Source organism: Pseudorasbora parva, chromosome 1 (genome assembly GCF_024679245.1).
Source record: "Pseudorasbora parva isolate DD20220531a chromosome 1, ASM2467924v1, whole genome shotgun sequence".
NCBI lineage: Eukaryota > Metazoa > Chordata > Actinopteri > Cypriniformes > Gobionidae > Pseudorasbora > Pseudorasbora parva.
In genome coordinates, this window is record NC_090172.1 from 42951569 (window position 1) to 42966717 (window position 15149).

Below are 15149 nucleotides of genomic sequence, written 5' to 3' on the forward strand. Positions count from 1 at the left end.
TAATTTGATCATAGATCATTTGGTAAATTAAATAACTGCAAATTATAATAGTTTTCAAAAATTACCTCATCACTTGAGTTGACGCAACACTCACCGAAGAGGTCGAACTGAAAGCCATGACTAAATCGGCCACCGTAGGAGTTGAAACGAAATCGAAATTGAGAGGAGCAGAAACAATTATTCACTGGATGGTCATATACCTTTACACCACTAGATGGGAGAAAATATCACACAGTGTAGCTTTAAAACGAACACCTGAAATGAAATCATCGTGATGATAACTGCCTTCAGTGACATAAACTAACTTTGGGGAAACATTTTAAAAGTGTAATTTTATTTTATTTTATTTTAGTTTGCCTCGCGTCCATTAGAAAACACAGAGGAGCGGCTATACTGGGACCGGTCACCGGGGGGCGATCGAGGCGCGAAAGCTTCAGTAAATGAGAGGGAGACTGCAGGCTTGGGTTGGACGCAGTAAGACAGTCATTTTACATTTCTTAAAAAATCCTGAGAGTTATGGGACAAAAAAAGTCAAGTGGTAGACCCAAAAAGATTTCACCTGCACTGAGCCGCAGGATCCGACGGGTTGTCCGTGAAGACACAGGTCGATCCTCAACCCAAATTAAGGCCCTTACTGCTGACTGCAGCCCAATAACCATAAGACGTCATCTGCTAGAGAAGGGCTTCAAGAAAAGAAAAAAAACGTCTTCAAAGGGCCACGTCTCCTCCCACGACACAAACTTGCCCGTTTACAATTTGTAAGGGAGCACCAAACATGGGACATTGAAAAGTGGAAGACGGTTTTATTTTCTGATGAGAAAAAATGTAACCTGGACGGTCCTGATGGCTTCCAACGTTACTGGCATGACAAGGAGATCCCACCTGAGATGTTTTCTACGCGGCACAGTGGAGGAGGCTCCATCATGATCTAGGGTGCTTTTTCCTTCAATGGGAAAATGGAGCTTCAGGTTGTGCAGGGGCGTCAAACGGCGACTGGCTATGTGGATCTGTTGCAGCGGGCATCCCTCTTGACCGAGGGGCCCCCGTCTGTGCGGTAATGACTGGATCTTTCAACAGGACAACGCTGCAATTCACAAAGCCCGTCTGATGAAGGACTTCTTCCAGGAGAATAACGTTGCTCTTTTGGACCATCCTGCGTGTTCCCCTGATCTAAATCCCATTGAGAACATTTGGGAATGGATGGCAAGGGAAGTTTACAAAAATGGACGTCAGTTCCAGACCATGGATGCCCTTCGTGAAGCCATCTTCACCACATGGGGCAACGTTCCCACCAGCCTCCTGGAAACAGTCGCATCAAGCATGCCGAAACGAGTTTTTGAAGTTATCAACAAGAACGGTGGGGCTACTCACTACTTAGTCCTTTTTTGACACTTTTAGTACTGTTGTGCGTTTATTTTTGGGCTATGGTCTTAAACTTTTGGAGAATATATATATGTGCATTTCCCATAACAATCCTATTCAATTGACAAAAGGGTGATACTGTGAAATAGCGCCCTCTTGTGTGCACTTCTTACCCTTCAGTCTGCGAATCTCTGACATTTGAGCGCTGACATCATTCTGCAGCTTATTCTGAAAACACAAAAAGTGAGTGAAGACAGGAATAAAGTACTATACAAAACATCCTTTTTTTAAGAATATATAATTCATGCCATTGAAAGTTTAAGGGCTGGAAAAACACAACACAAAATGGTTACATTCTCATAGAACTTCCCCCAATTCCTATGCATAAAATGTCAAATACGTTTTTGAGTCATATAGATCAATGTTTGATTATTATATCCTGTCAACAACTCACATTTTTAGCTATGGTTGAATAATCCCTAAATATAAACTTTACACTACCGTTCAAAAGTTCAGGGTGAGTAACATTTTTTTTAATGATTTTGAAATCATTAAAAAAAATTATAATGAAGTCTCTTATGCTCATCAAGACTTATGCTTTTCCTGTCGAAAGTAATATGTAATATTTCACAATATTTCCTATAGGGTAAACCTGAATTTTTAGCACTAATTTCAGCCGTGTCACATGATCCTTCAGAAATCATTCTAATAGGCTGATTTAGTGTAACAAGCAACATTTCTTATTATGATCAATATTGAAAGAAAACGTGTTGCTTAAAGTAACTGTATGTAAGAAATGTATTTCAATGAATCATAAAATGACCCTGCTATGTCACTACTAGACATTAACAAATCCACTGACAACAGTAGTCTGGCCAGGATATTGTCATTTAGAAGTTGTTGATGCAGTCCCTCAACTGATGTTGATGTTGACATGTTGTGTTTTGGCCTGAAGCTCCACCCTCCACCTATCTACCAATCACAAAGTCAGTAGCGTTTCAGCATCTAGGTTGCCAGCTCTGCTCTAGTTACCATAGCTACAAACATTCCCGCTGGATCCTGCAGTCTATCTGGCAACCTCGAGTCAGGGGAGGGGGAAGGGGGATAGTGATTGCAGTACCAGTTTTGGCCTCAATCTTACATACACTTCCTTTAATACTTTTGTGGAAAACATTTTCCGGATTTTTTGATGAATACTTATAGAAACTCAAGTGCATAGACTCAATTACATAGAAACCCTTTTGTAACTATATGTAAACTTCAATTTAATGTGCCATTGTGGAATAGAAGCATTTACTACTTTCAAATCAATTGATAAATTAATAAATATATATCTTTATGCCTAGACTTTTGAACTGTATTGTATCTGAGTAATCTAACCTCACTTTATCAAATAACTTCCCTTTTTTAAGGTCAGTTTCTGCATTTAGAAATCAAACTGTCCTCTGGACTAAAAAAGAATGTGTAACCCATGAGAAAGTTGCTGACAATACCACACATTCCTCAGCATGGCCGTTTTATCACCCAAACAGTATTATTGTCTGATTCCGTTTCACTGAGCCACAGTAAGAGAATTCAATCTCCAGAGCTTTACTGCTGTAAAAGGGGCAGCTGTGATTTTGCGATGGGATTGAGAAAGGGAAGCTCAGAAGAAACTGTGATCAAGATGACAAATTCACTGAGGGGGACGTGGACATGTAGTCAGAGCTTGAGTTTGCTGAGAGCAGAGCCCTGGCTCAAAGCAGAAGATGATAGTCAGCACAGCAAATTAAGCTGCAAGGGCAGCGGGCATAAGGACTGAGCAATGTGCTATTAAAAAGCTCCGAAAAGCTGTGAGTTACTGCTACAAGTAGAAAGACAGCAAAACAGCAGTCTGCTGCACTGTGTGTTTCTGTATGCAGCACTCACTTACACTGCTCAAGGGTCAGCTGAATGCCTATGGATGCTTATACTATAGATTTTCCGAATGCCTATTTACACCAAGTGCAAATAGTGTGCCTTGTTGGGAAGTGCTATTTGCACTAGCTCTGCCGTAGTCAGTAAAGCGTTAGGCTTAAGAATCTAGGTTGATGCAATGGACCTAGAAGGAATCCGCCTTTTGCCAAGCTTGTTGTTCTCTCTCTCTTTTCCCTTTACTTTCAGTAAAAAATTAAATGTTCTAAAAGTGGAAATAAAGTGACTACTGAAATGTTTAATAAATAGGGAGGGCTTTTATTGTCCAATTAAGGCAGAATAATATATTTAATCATTTTAATAAATATAATCATTTACACTGTTATTATTGCATCCTGTTAATGTACAACAATACTGAGGTGCAAATGGTATAAATCTGTCAAAATAAAAGTATAAATATCATCTAATTATTACTGTTAACACATATTACAAAGAAATGCTACTTTTACATGGTGTAAATAGAAAATAGTGATACTTTCTATTTCACTTAGTGAATAGCATCTACAGCTATTTGCACTTAGTGTAAATAGCATCTAATGCCATCATTTGCACAGCTACATTCTATCTCAAGTATTATATGATAAAACATTTACTAGAATGATTAATAATTCAAAAAGAATATGGATGATCTTCAATCCACCATAAACAACCTTAAGAGCCAAAGGCACTGATCATTTACAATGGGGTTGGTACTGTTCAGAGAGAAAATGCCTGCTTCTTCATTTGACAACCATTCAACAGACAATATATTATCACAAAAGCTTTTCAACCACACAGTATTGTTATTTCTGTGTTGCAAATATTCAAATGATCACAGAGGTACTGAAATAAAAGTTTACAGAGGATTGTTTATTGAAGTTTATGGTTGTACCAATAACACCGTTAAACCACTAGGTGGCCACAAGAGACTATTAAAGGTGCCTTAGAATGAAAAATTGAATTAACCTTGCCATAGTGAAATAATAAGAGTTCAGTACATGTCACATACTGTAAGCCTCAAACACCATTGCCTCCTTATTCATATGTAAATCTCGGGCACGAAAAACACCACGGAAAAATTAGTGATTCTCAACATAACGCCACCTGTGACGAAATTGGTGGGGATCATTTATATGTACGCCCCCAAACATTTGCATCTGTCCAAACATGTTCATTGTCAGGCGGAACTGACGGAGCCGAATCATCGAGACTGCAGGTAAACAAGCGACACTCGAGGATAGAGAAAACGGCAGCTCTCATGGACACAAATGTCTTTTTCCAGGCTGTGCAGGGGACGGGAGGACTTTTCAAAGCCTTCCCACAGATAAAAAATGTCAACAGTCATGGTTGATGTTTATTATAATCGGATACCGCAACAATTTAATTTAAAATCGTTCGTTTGTTCGGCCCATTTCAAGCTAGCTTCGCTCAGCATCTTAAACTGGAGCAAGTGGCAATTACAAAGTATATTCCTGCAAGCAGTAAGCAGCGATTTTAAAGTTTAAAGTTTCTTAGAGACCGCATTGTCTAGATAACGCAAGATGCTAGTACAGTAACAATAGGAAACTCTAAGTACTATACAAAACTAAATAGTGTGTCTAATGACAAAGGGTAATATTATTTTGTATTACAAAATATAACCGTTGCTTAAAGAGAGCTCACTCGATCTTTGCTAACGTCACGTTTTCCACCATATAAGTTAAAACGACAGCCATTTGACAAGGCTATTCATTTTGTAAAAATATATATATTACTATTTTTGAGAACTGAAGTATGATGTTTTTGGATGCTTGTATTTCAGAGTACATCACAGTCACTATGTAGCCTACATTGTGACTAACGTTATATAAACATGCAATATCGTTGACGAAAATGTCTAGAGTCTAAAATGTAGTTTAAAAAAAAAACTTGAACAAAAACCTTTTGGTTTTGTCTGAGGGAAAGAAGAGCGTTCGTACTTGTGGTTGCTAAATTTCAGTAATTTAAATCCCCCAATCAGAGCTTTTCTGTCAAAAAAAAACGTATACTATCAGGTGGTTTACCTAAACATGTACACTGCAACCATATGCACGCGCGGGCGGATGATCTGAAAACACCAATAAACAAGTAAGCTGCATTTTAGCAAGCTTTATTAGAGATGTTTTGCTTAAAGTGTGTCATTTAGTCTGTGTTCTGTCAGGACTCACAAGCCGCTTCGCTGAACAGCTGAACTGCTGTAAGTTTCTGAAATAAGCCAATCGGAGCAGAGCTCAACATTAATATTCATGAGCCTTCCAAATAAGGCAAAAACAGAGCATTACATCCTACGGACAATTTCTAGGGTTGTAAATGGATCTGTAAAATTGTATCTGGACAATTTTTACCCTTAAATAAGCCACATACTTTCTATGTATATTAGAGAACAATTTAACATATTGTTTCAAATCATTCCAGGGCACCTTTAAATATGTATTTTCCATTGAATCATTCATTTCAAGAGATTCATACAAAAGCACTGAATGAAAACAACAAACAAGTGCAGTCTTTATGAGTGAGTTGTTTAATTATTAAAATCAATTTTTTTTTAATAATTTGTTCAATCAATTACATTTTTTTTAAAAAGACTTCAGTAATAAATATTTTGTAAATACATTTTTATTTTTAAAATAAATATGTTGTCAGAACATCTAGTAAATGACATGTTATTTTGTTTAATTGTCTCTTTTGTCACATGATTAATTATTTAAATGTGATCTATATTTAAATTTCACCATGGCTCAATTTTTTGGAAAATGTATTTGACGTCACTGCTGTGGCAATACAGGTTTGCACACGTCATCTTAGCAACTGCCACGAAGATTAAATGCAGTTGCTAATGGATAACTCTCTCTTGACAGAACACATAGCACTTGTGAACAACAAAGTACAATAGAATGGGTGTGTATGTGTATGTGCATACTGACACATTCACACTTGTTCTCCACCTTTGACAAACAAAACAGGAAACAGGATGACAGCGCTAGCATTCCCAGTAGGGATCAGATCCGATTCCTAATCCAGTGACAAATGACACAGTGAAAAGGTATAAAATTAGACTCAAGCAGAAGTGTTGCCATGATCAGCCAAGGAAAATAAATAAAAATGTAACTTTAGTTTATCAAAATGATGAGTAGAATAAATTGACAGCTATTGAAGAGATAGCAGCTTTAAGTCAATCCACTAGCTGAGTTCAGTTACTGGTTTTGTTCATGTCAATCACAGTGTTATTCTAATATCTTATTTCGTTACATGGAAATGTGGGCGTATTATAATAATAATAATAATAATAATAATAATAATAATAATAATACCCCATTTGATTCTCCTTTTTTTTACAGCATCAGATTAGATTTTTGTACATCTAATTATATCAATTTCTAATATAATATGTAAAGTGCACAACTATTTGGGTCCTCTCAAATAATTGCGATTAGACAGAATAACCATGATCATACAATAATTAATAAATAACCATGACAGGCCTAGTACTGCTGAATGCAACGAATGAGAGAGGGTAATAATCTTTAAAGGGGCCTGCATGAGCAACATTACCAAACATTTGCTGCAGCACAGAATCAATCTATAAAGGTACTGGGCTTCCAAATGCACATGGAATATCAATGCACATATACCCCTTTCCAGTTAGGCATAACCCAAGCAAAAATGGGTCCCAAAACTTCTGCAACACTGACATCTTCCACAACCCCACCTTATTAGGGGCCAAGCCCCAAAGGGGCTGTAGCCCCTCTTGAAATTGTTGGTTTACTTTATTATTAGGGGCCAAGCCCCCGAAGGGGCTGTAGCCCCTATTGGAATTGTTAGTATACTTTATTATTATTATTATTATTCTTTTTCTTCCCACTGGGTTCCTATGGCAGCCCTATGAACCGTAAGTAGGAAAATGATGAAATTTGGCACACTTGTAGTGATGCTTATGAAAAGTAATTGGTCCAAATTTGGAATCTCTACAACCAACTCTATAGCGCCACCACCAGTCCAAATATTCAACATTTAAACTGTTATAACTTTTGAACCCTTTGATACAGAGAAATGAAACTTAGTACACCTGATTTCTCTCCTCATGTTGATAACATTCATCATCTTACATTAAGGCTCCGCCCATTACAGTAACAGCCATTTTTAAAAGTACAGTATTCAGTTTTTTTGCTACTCCTCCTTCAAAGTTTGTTCAATTTTGTTCAAATTTGAATGAAATAATCTTTGGACTGAGCTGCACAGACATGACTAAACCGATTTTTTTTTATTCTTCTTTGTTCAAAAGTTATGATGTCATAAACTCAATGAGGTTGACCCAAATTTGGTTCTGAGGCTGTATCTCGGCCAAACTTTGATCAATCAAAACGAAAATTGGTACGCTTCATCAGACCCATGATCTGAGGGTCCATGCCAAAGTTGGGAACAGCGCCATCTAGGGGTCATGAGATAGGAAAAAAGGCTATTTTTGCCCATAACTTCTGAACGCTTTGTCAGAAAATCATCATTTTGGTGTCTATGGATTCCCCGCGTCATGCCGAATCTGTGGATACCGGATATGTTAGGATCGAATAAACCACGTGACCGCCATTTTGAATTTTGTCATAAATTGCTATATCTTTTGAAATATTTGATATATCTGCACAAAAATTGGTATGCGTGACCGTCAGCATGTCCCGAACGTACCTGAGAAGTTTCAGAATAGCGCCACCTAGTGTTCCCGAGATATAGGAATTTTTGCTAAAACATTTATAACTTTTGAACGCTTTGTCTAAATTTGATATAATTTATTTCATTTTGTTCCCTGGCTTATGCAGATTCCGACGATATAGCATTTGTCATATTCCAAACATGTTACTGTTCGCCATATTGAAACAAGTGAAAAACAGTTTTTTTGCTACTCCTCCTACACATTTTGTCCAATTTTGTCCAAATTTGGCTCAGACGATCTTTGGACTGAGCCGCACAGCAATGACTGAACGGATTTTTGATATTTGCTACCGTTTCTGAGATATTTGTCACTGAAGTTGACCCATCCTGTGTTTGTGTTTTTATGCTAGTTAGCTTAGCATTCTAAATGGTTATTTGCAAACTATCCTTCTGTTTCAGGTGCTGAGTCATTCTGAGATTGAACTAAACAGAACTTTTTAAATATTAAATGCTGTGCATTTCTTTGAAAAAAAAATCTTCATTTTGAGTCGACTCTCATTAGAACAATGGAACTTCAGCAGGTGTTTGAATACAAGCCTGGCCGGTGGCGCAACAAGATGAGCAACGGACACCACGCCCAGAAGTTATGGGTTCGAGTCCCGTGGGGGACAACCTTATAAAGGTGGCTCTGCATTCGGCGAAAGCCCCTTCTGGGGCTTGGCCCCGTACAACTGCTTGCAGTTCTTGTTAGGGGCCAAGCCCCCGAAGGGGCTGTAGCCCCTATTGGAATTGTTAGTATACTTTATTATTAGGGGCCAAGCCCTGAAAGGGCTGTAGCCCCTATTGTATCTGTTAGTTTCCTATATTATTATTAGGGGCCAAGCCCGAAGGGCTGTAGCCCCTATTGTAATTGTTAGTTTTCTTATTAGGGGCCAAGCCCGAAGGGCTGTAGCCCCTATTGTAATTGTTAGTTTTCTTATTATTAGGGGCCAAGCCCGAAGGGCTGTAGCCCCTATTGTAATTGTTAGTTTTCTTCTTATTATTATTATTATTATTATTCTTCCTCCCCACTGGGTTCCTATGGCAGCCCTATGAACCATAAGTAGGAAAATGATGAAAATTAGCACACTTGTAAAGATGCTCATTAAAAATAATTGGACCAAATTTGGAGTATCTACAACCAACTCCATAGCGCCACCACCAGTTCAAAAATACAACATTGAAACTCTTATAACTTTTGAACCCTTTGTAGTAGGAAAATGAAACTTAGTACAATAGAATCCTCTCATTATATTGATCTCAGTCTATGTCTTACATTAAGGCTCCGCCCATTACAGTAACGGCCATTTTGAAAAGTACAGTATTTAGTTTTTCCTCTACTCCTCCTTCAAAGTTTGTCCAATTTTGTTCAAATTTGAATGATATGATCTTTGGACTGATCCAAATAGAAATGACAAAACAGATTTTTTTTATTCATCTTTGTTCAAAAGTTATGATGTTATGAACTTAACAAGGTCGACCCAAATTTGGTTCAGAGGCTGTATCTCGGCCAAACTTTGATCAATCGAAATGAAAATTGGTATGCTTCATCAGACCCATGATCTGAGGGTCCATGCCAAAGTTGGGAACAGCGCCACCTAGGGGTCATGAGATATGAAAAAAGGCTATTTTTGCCCATAACTTCTGAACGCTTTGTCAGAAAATCATAATCCTGGTGTCTTTGGATTCCCCGTGTCATGCCGAATCTGGCGATACCGGATATGTCAGGATTGGATGAACCACGTGACCGCCATTTTGAATTTTGTCATAAACTGCTATATCTTTTGAAATATTGGACATATCTGCACAAAATCTCGTATGCTTGACCGATAGCATGTCCCAAACGTACCTGACAAGTTTCAGAATAGCGCCACCTAGTGTTCCAGAGATATAATATTTTTTGCTAAAACATTTATAACTTTTGAAACCTTTGTCCAAATGTGATGTAATTTATGTCATTTTGTTCCCTGGTTTATGCAGATTCCGCCAATGTCTCATTTGTCATTTTCCAAACATGTGACTGTCCACCATATTGAAACTAATGAAAAACAGTTTTTTCACTACTCCTCCTTCAAAATCTGTCCAATTCTGTCCAAAATTGGCTCAGATGATCTTTAGACCGAGCCGCAGAGAAATGACTGAACAGATTGTTGATATTCACTACCGTTTCTGAGAAATCAGTCTCTGAAGTTGACCTTGCCTGTGTTTTTGTCTTTATGCTAGTTAGCTTAGCATGCTAATTGGTTAGCAGACCTCGGCAGGTTTGTAAAAGAGTGCCTCCCCAGTGGCGCAACAGGATAAGCGACAGGCTCTGGACCCAGAGATACAGGGTTCGAATCCCGTGGAGGGCAATTTTATAAAATTTGGTGCAATGTGTTATTTCGATTCCTTTATTATCAGAGTAAGTGTTGTACTTATCTTTCTTCCTCTTGGATTAGAAATAAGTGCGTTTTTGTTAATTTTGTTCATCTGAACTTCTGTTCATTTTTAGTTCATCCTAACTATACTTCTGAACCTATCTATTACTCAAGTACATTCTATTTCTGCCATTTTTTCCCTTCTGGCTCTGCATTGCGCTACTGCCGCATCTTAGGCTTGGCCCCGCAATCGCTGCTTGCAGCTATATTTATTATTATTATTATTATTCTTCCTCCCCACTGGGTTCCTATGGCAGCCCTATGAACCATAAGTAGGAAAATGATGAAAATTAGCACACTTGTAAAGATGCTCATTAAAAATAATTGGACCAAATTTGGAGTATCTACAACCAACTCCATAGCGCCACCACCAGTTCAAAAATACAACATTGAAACTCTTATAACTTTTGAACCCTTTGTAGTAGGAAAATGAAACTTAGTACAATAGAATCCTCTCATTATATTGATCTCAGTCTATGTCTTACATTAAGGCTCCGCCCATTACAGTAACGGCCATTTTGAAAAGTACAGTATTTAGTTTTTCCTCTACTCCTCCTTCAAAGTTTGTCCAATTTTGTTCAAATTTGAATGATATGATCTTTGGACTGATCCAAATAGAAATGACAAAACAGATTTTTTTTATTCATCTTTGTTCAAAAGTTATGATGTTATGAACTTAACCCTCTTGGCGCCACGGTCGAGTTTACTCGACAAGATGCGTCACTGAATAAAACGGCCGATTTTGTCAAATAGGGTGTCAAATTTCATTCAACCTCCCCTCCACTAGATGGTAGACATGTCGTACTTCATCCCTGACTCATACAAACATCATTAATCTATACAAAATATACGAGCAAGAGCGCATTGAATCAGTGTAAACAAAAGCGGAGCTGACGTGCGAGTGAGCTGTTTTATCAGAGCATTGTCAACGTCAGCGATTATTTGCATTAGATTATTATTACTATTATTATTTTCTAATGGCATCAATAAAGCTTACCCGCAATGAAGTGTTGGGTCTTCTATTCGCAAACTCTGATTCTGAAGGGAAATATGAGATGACGGTGATTCTGAAAGTGAAACTAAACCTAACGTTACACTAAGCACAAACGGTGAATCATTTGCCCAATGTAGATGGTCCTTTGCCCAATGTCAGTGGTGGGAATAATGTGTCCCGGGGTCCGAGTCTTCATCACGAAGTTAGCAGGTGTGTTAGTGTTGGGAATGAGGCGGCCGCGGGAGATTTTTGCCGCGCTCACCATGAAGCGCGCGTCTTCTCACCGCGCGCCTCTTCGCGATCGCGGCGATAGTATTGTGGTGGAGACTTTATCCAATGCCACTGGGTATGTTAGAAGAGGTCGAAGTATTCATAAGCAAGTTCGAGGGAAACGTAGAGGCAGGGTGGGGAGTCAAAATGACAAAAATAGTGGCCTTGGCTGTACACACTGTGCGGCCGCGCGAGGTAGATCTGGACGCGAGCAGACGCGCTGTGACACGGGGCAGAGGGGCTATTATGTATAATATATAATATATAATATATATGTGCCCTATATATGGAATCAGAGTGCTTACTGTGCGTAGTAAATGGAAAATCTCTACAGCAAAAGGCAAACTGCTACATGCATTCGGTTTGTTTCTACCATTTATTAGTAATTATTTACACAGTTTGTTTAGGCTACTATTTACCTAAACAATCAGTATTGTGCAATATAGCACACAGAAGGTGAGGGACATTTTGGGGGGAAAGAAGTGTTGCATTTTATCATTTAAACATGTGGCTTTTCATGAAAATTCTATAATCCAAGATTACCTCCACGTTATGATGTCATAATATGCAAATTAGATGGAAAATTTAATCTCTACATAGAAAATTTAATCTCTACATAAACTTAGGGTCCTCCTTAATATTTCTCTAATTTACAGAAAGTTTCTATCTTTTATCATTTTTAAGATATAGCCTTTTGAAATTAAGATGTCAAAATCGAACGTTTTACGAAAAAACCTCTGGCGCCTAAAGGGTTAACAAGGTCGACCCAAATTTGGTTCAGAGGCTGTATCTCGGCCAAACTTTGATCAATCGAAATGAAAATTGGTATGCTTCATCAGACCCATGATCTGAGGGTCCATGCCAAAGTTGGGAACAGCGCCACCTAGGGGTCATGATATATGAAAAAAGGCTATTTTTGCCCATAACTTCTGAACGCTTTGTCAGAAAATCATAATCCTGGTGTCTTTGGATTCCCTGTGTCATGCCGAATCTGGCGATACCGGATATGTCAGGATTGGATGAACCAGGTGACCGCCATTTTGAATTTTGTCATAAACTGCTATATCTTTTGAAATATTGGACATATCTGCACAAAATCTCGTATGCTTGACCGATAGCATGTCCCAAACGTACCTGAGAAGTTTCAGAATAGCGCCACCTAGTGTTCCAGAGATATAAGATTTTTTGCTAAAACATTTATAACTTTTGAAACCTTTGTCCAAATTTGATGTAATTTATGTCATTTTGTTCCCTGGTTTATGCAGATTCCGCCAATGTCTCATTTGTCATTTTCCAAACATGTGACTGTCCACCATATTGAAACTAATGAAAAACAGTTTTTTCACTACTCCTCCTTTAAAATCTGTCCAATTCTGTCCAAAATTGGCTCAGATGATCTTCAGACCGAGCCGCACAGAAATGACTGAACGGATTTTTGATATTTGCTTTCGTTTCTGAGAAATCAGTCTCTGAAGTTGACCTTGCCTGTGTTTTTGTCTTTATGCTAGTTAGCTTAGCATGCTAATTGGTTAGCAGACCTCTGCAGGTTTGTAAAAGAGTGCCTCCCCAGTGGCGCAACAGGATAGGTGACAGACTCCGGACCCAGAGATATAGGGTTCGAATCCCGTGGAGGGCAATTTTATAAAATGTTGTGCAATGTGTTATTTCGATTCCTTTATTATCAGAGTAAGTGTTGTACTTATCTTTCTTCCTCTTGGATTAGAAATAAGTGCGTTTTTGTTAATTTTGTTCATCTGAACTTCTGTTAATTTTTAGTTCATCCTAACTATACTTCTGAACCTATCTATTACTCAAGTACATTCAATTTCTGCCATTTTTTTCCTTCTGGTTCTGCATTGCGCTACTGACGCATCTTTGGCTTGGCCCCGCAATCGCTGCTTGCAGCTATATTTATTATTATTATTATTATTATTCTTCCTCCCCACTGGGTTCCTATGGCAGCCCTATGAACCATAAGTAGGAAAATGATGAAAATTAGCACACTTGTAAAGATGCTCATTAAAAATAATTGGACCAAATTTGGAGTATCTACAACCAACTCCATAGCGCCACCACCAGTTCAAAAATACAACATTCAAACTCTTATAACTTTTGAACCCTTTGTAGTAGGAAAATGAAACTTAGTACAATAGAATCCTCTCATTATATTGATCTCAGTCTATGTCTTACATTAAGGCTCCGCCCATTACAGTAACGGCCATTTTGAAAAGTACAGTATTTAGTTTTTCCTCTACTCCTCCTTCAAAGTTTGTCCAATTTTGTTCAAATTTGAATGATATGATCTTTGGACTGATCCAAATAGAAATGACAAAACAGATTTTTTTTATTCATCTTTGTTCAAAAGTTATGATGTTATGAACTTAACAAGGTCGACCCAAATTTGGTTCAGAGGCTGTATCTCGGCCAAACTTTGATCAATCGAAATGAAAATTGGTATGCTTCATCAGACCCATGATCTGAGGGTCCATGCCAAAGTTGGGAACAGCGCCACCTAGGGGTCATGAGATATGAAAAAAGGCTATTTTTGCCCATAACTTCTGAACGCTTTGTCAGAAAATCATAATCCTGGTGTCTTTGGATTCCCCGTGTCATGCCGAATCTGGCGATACCGGATATGTCAGGATTGGATGAACCACGTGACCGCCATTTTGAATTTTGTCATAAACTGCTATATCTTTTGAAATATTGGACATATCTGCACAAAATCTCGTATGCTTGACCGATAGCATGTCCCAAACGTACCTGAGAAGTTTCAGAATAGCGCCACCTAGTGTTCCAGAGATATAAGATTTTTTGCTAAAACATTTATAACTTTTGAAACCTTTGTCCAAATTTGATGCAATTTATGTCATTTTGTTCCCTGGTTTATGCAGATTCCGACAATGTCTCATTTGTCATTTTCCAAACATGTGACTGTCCACCATATTGAAACTAATGAAAAACAGTTTTTTCGCTACTCCTCCTTCAAAATCTGTCCAATTCTGTCCAAAATTGGCTCAGATGATCTTCAGACCGAGCCGCACAGAAATGACTGAACGGATTTTTGATATACGCTACCGTTTCTGAGAAATCAGTCTCTGAAGTTGACCTTGTCTGTGTTTTTGTCTTTATGCTAGTTAGCTTAGCATGCTAATTGGTTAGCAGACCTCTGCAGGTTTGTAAAAGAGTGCCTCCCCAGTGGTGCAACAGGATAAGCGACAGACTCCGGACCCAGAGATATAGGGTTCGAATCCCGTGGAGGGCAATTTTATAAAATGTTGTGCAATGTGTTATTTCGATTCCTTTATTATCAGAGTAAGTGTTGTACTTATCTTTCTTCCTCTTGGATTAGAAATAAGTGCGTTTTTGTTAATTTTGTTCATCTGAACTTCTGTTAATTTTTAGTTCATCCTAACTATACTTCTGAACCTATCTATTACTCAAGTACATTCTATTTCTGCCATTTTTTTTCC

At 38.1% G+C, this 15149-nt stretch overlaps 1 protein-coding gene across 3 annotated transcripts in view; it reads right to left on the reverse strand.

Annotated features, from left to right (window-relative positions):
* Positions 1-15149, reverse strand: part of golm2 (golgi membrane protein 2) — a 43772-nt gene that overhangs the window by 9911 nt on the left and 18712 nt on the right. For all 3 annotated transcript variants that reach the window (XM_067441462.1, XM_067441451.1, XM_067441471.1), the window contains one exon: positions 1536-1590. In XM_067441462.1, coding sequence (XP_067297563.1) covers positions 1536-1590 — 55 coding nt within the window. The remainder of the gene's footprint in view (positions 1-1535; positions 1591-15149) is intronic.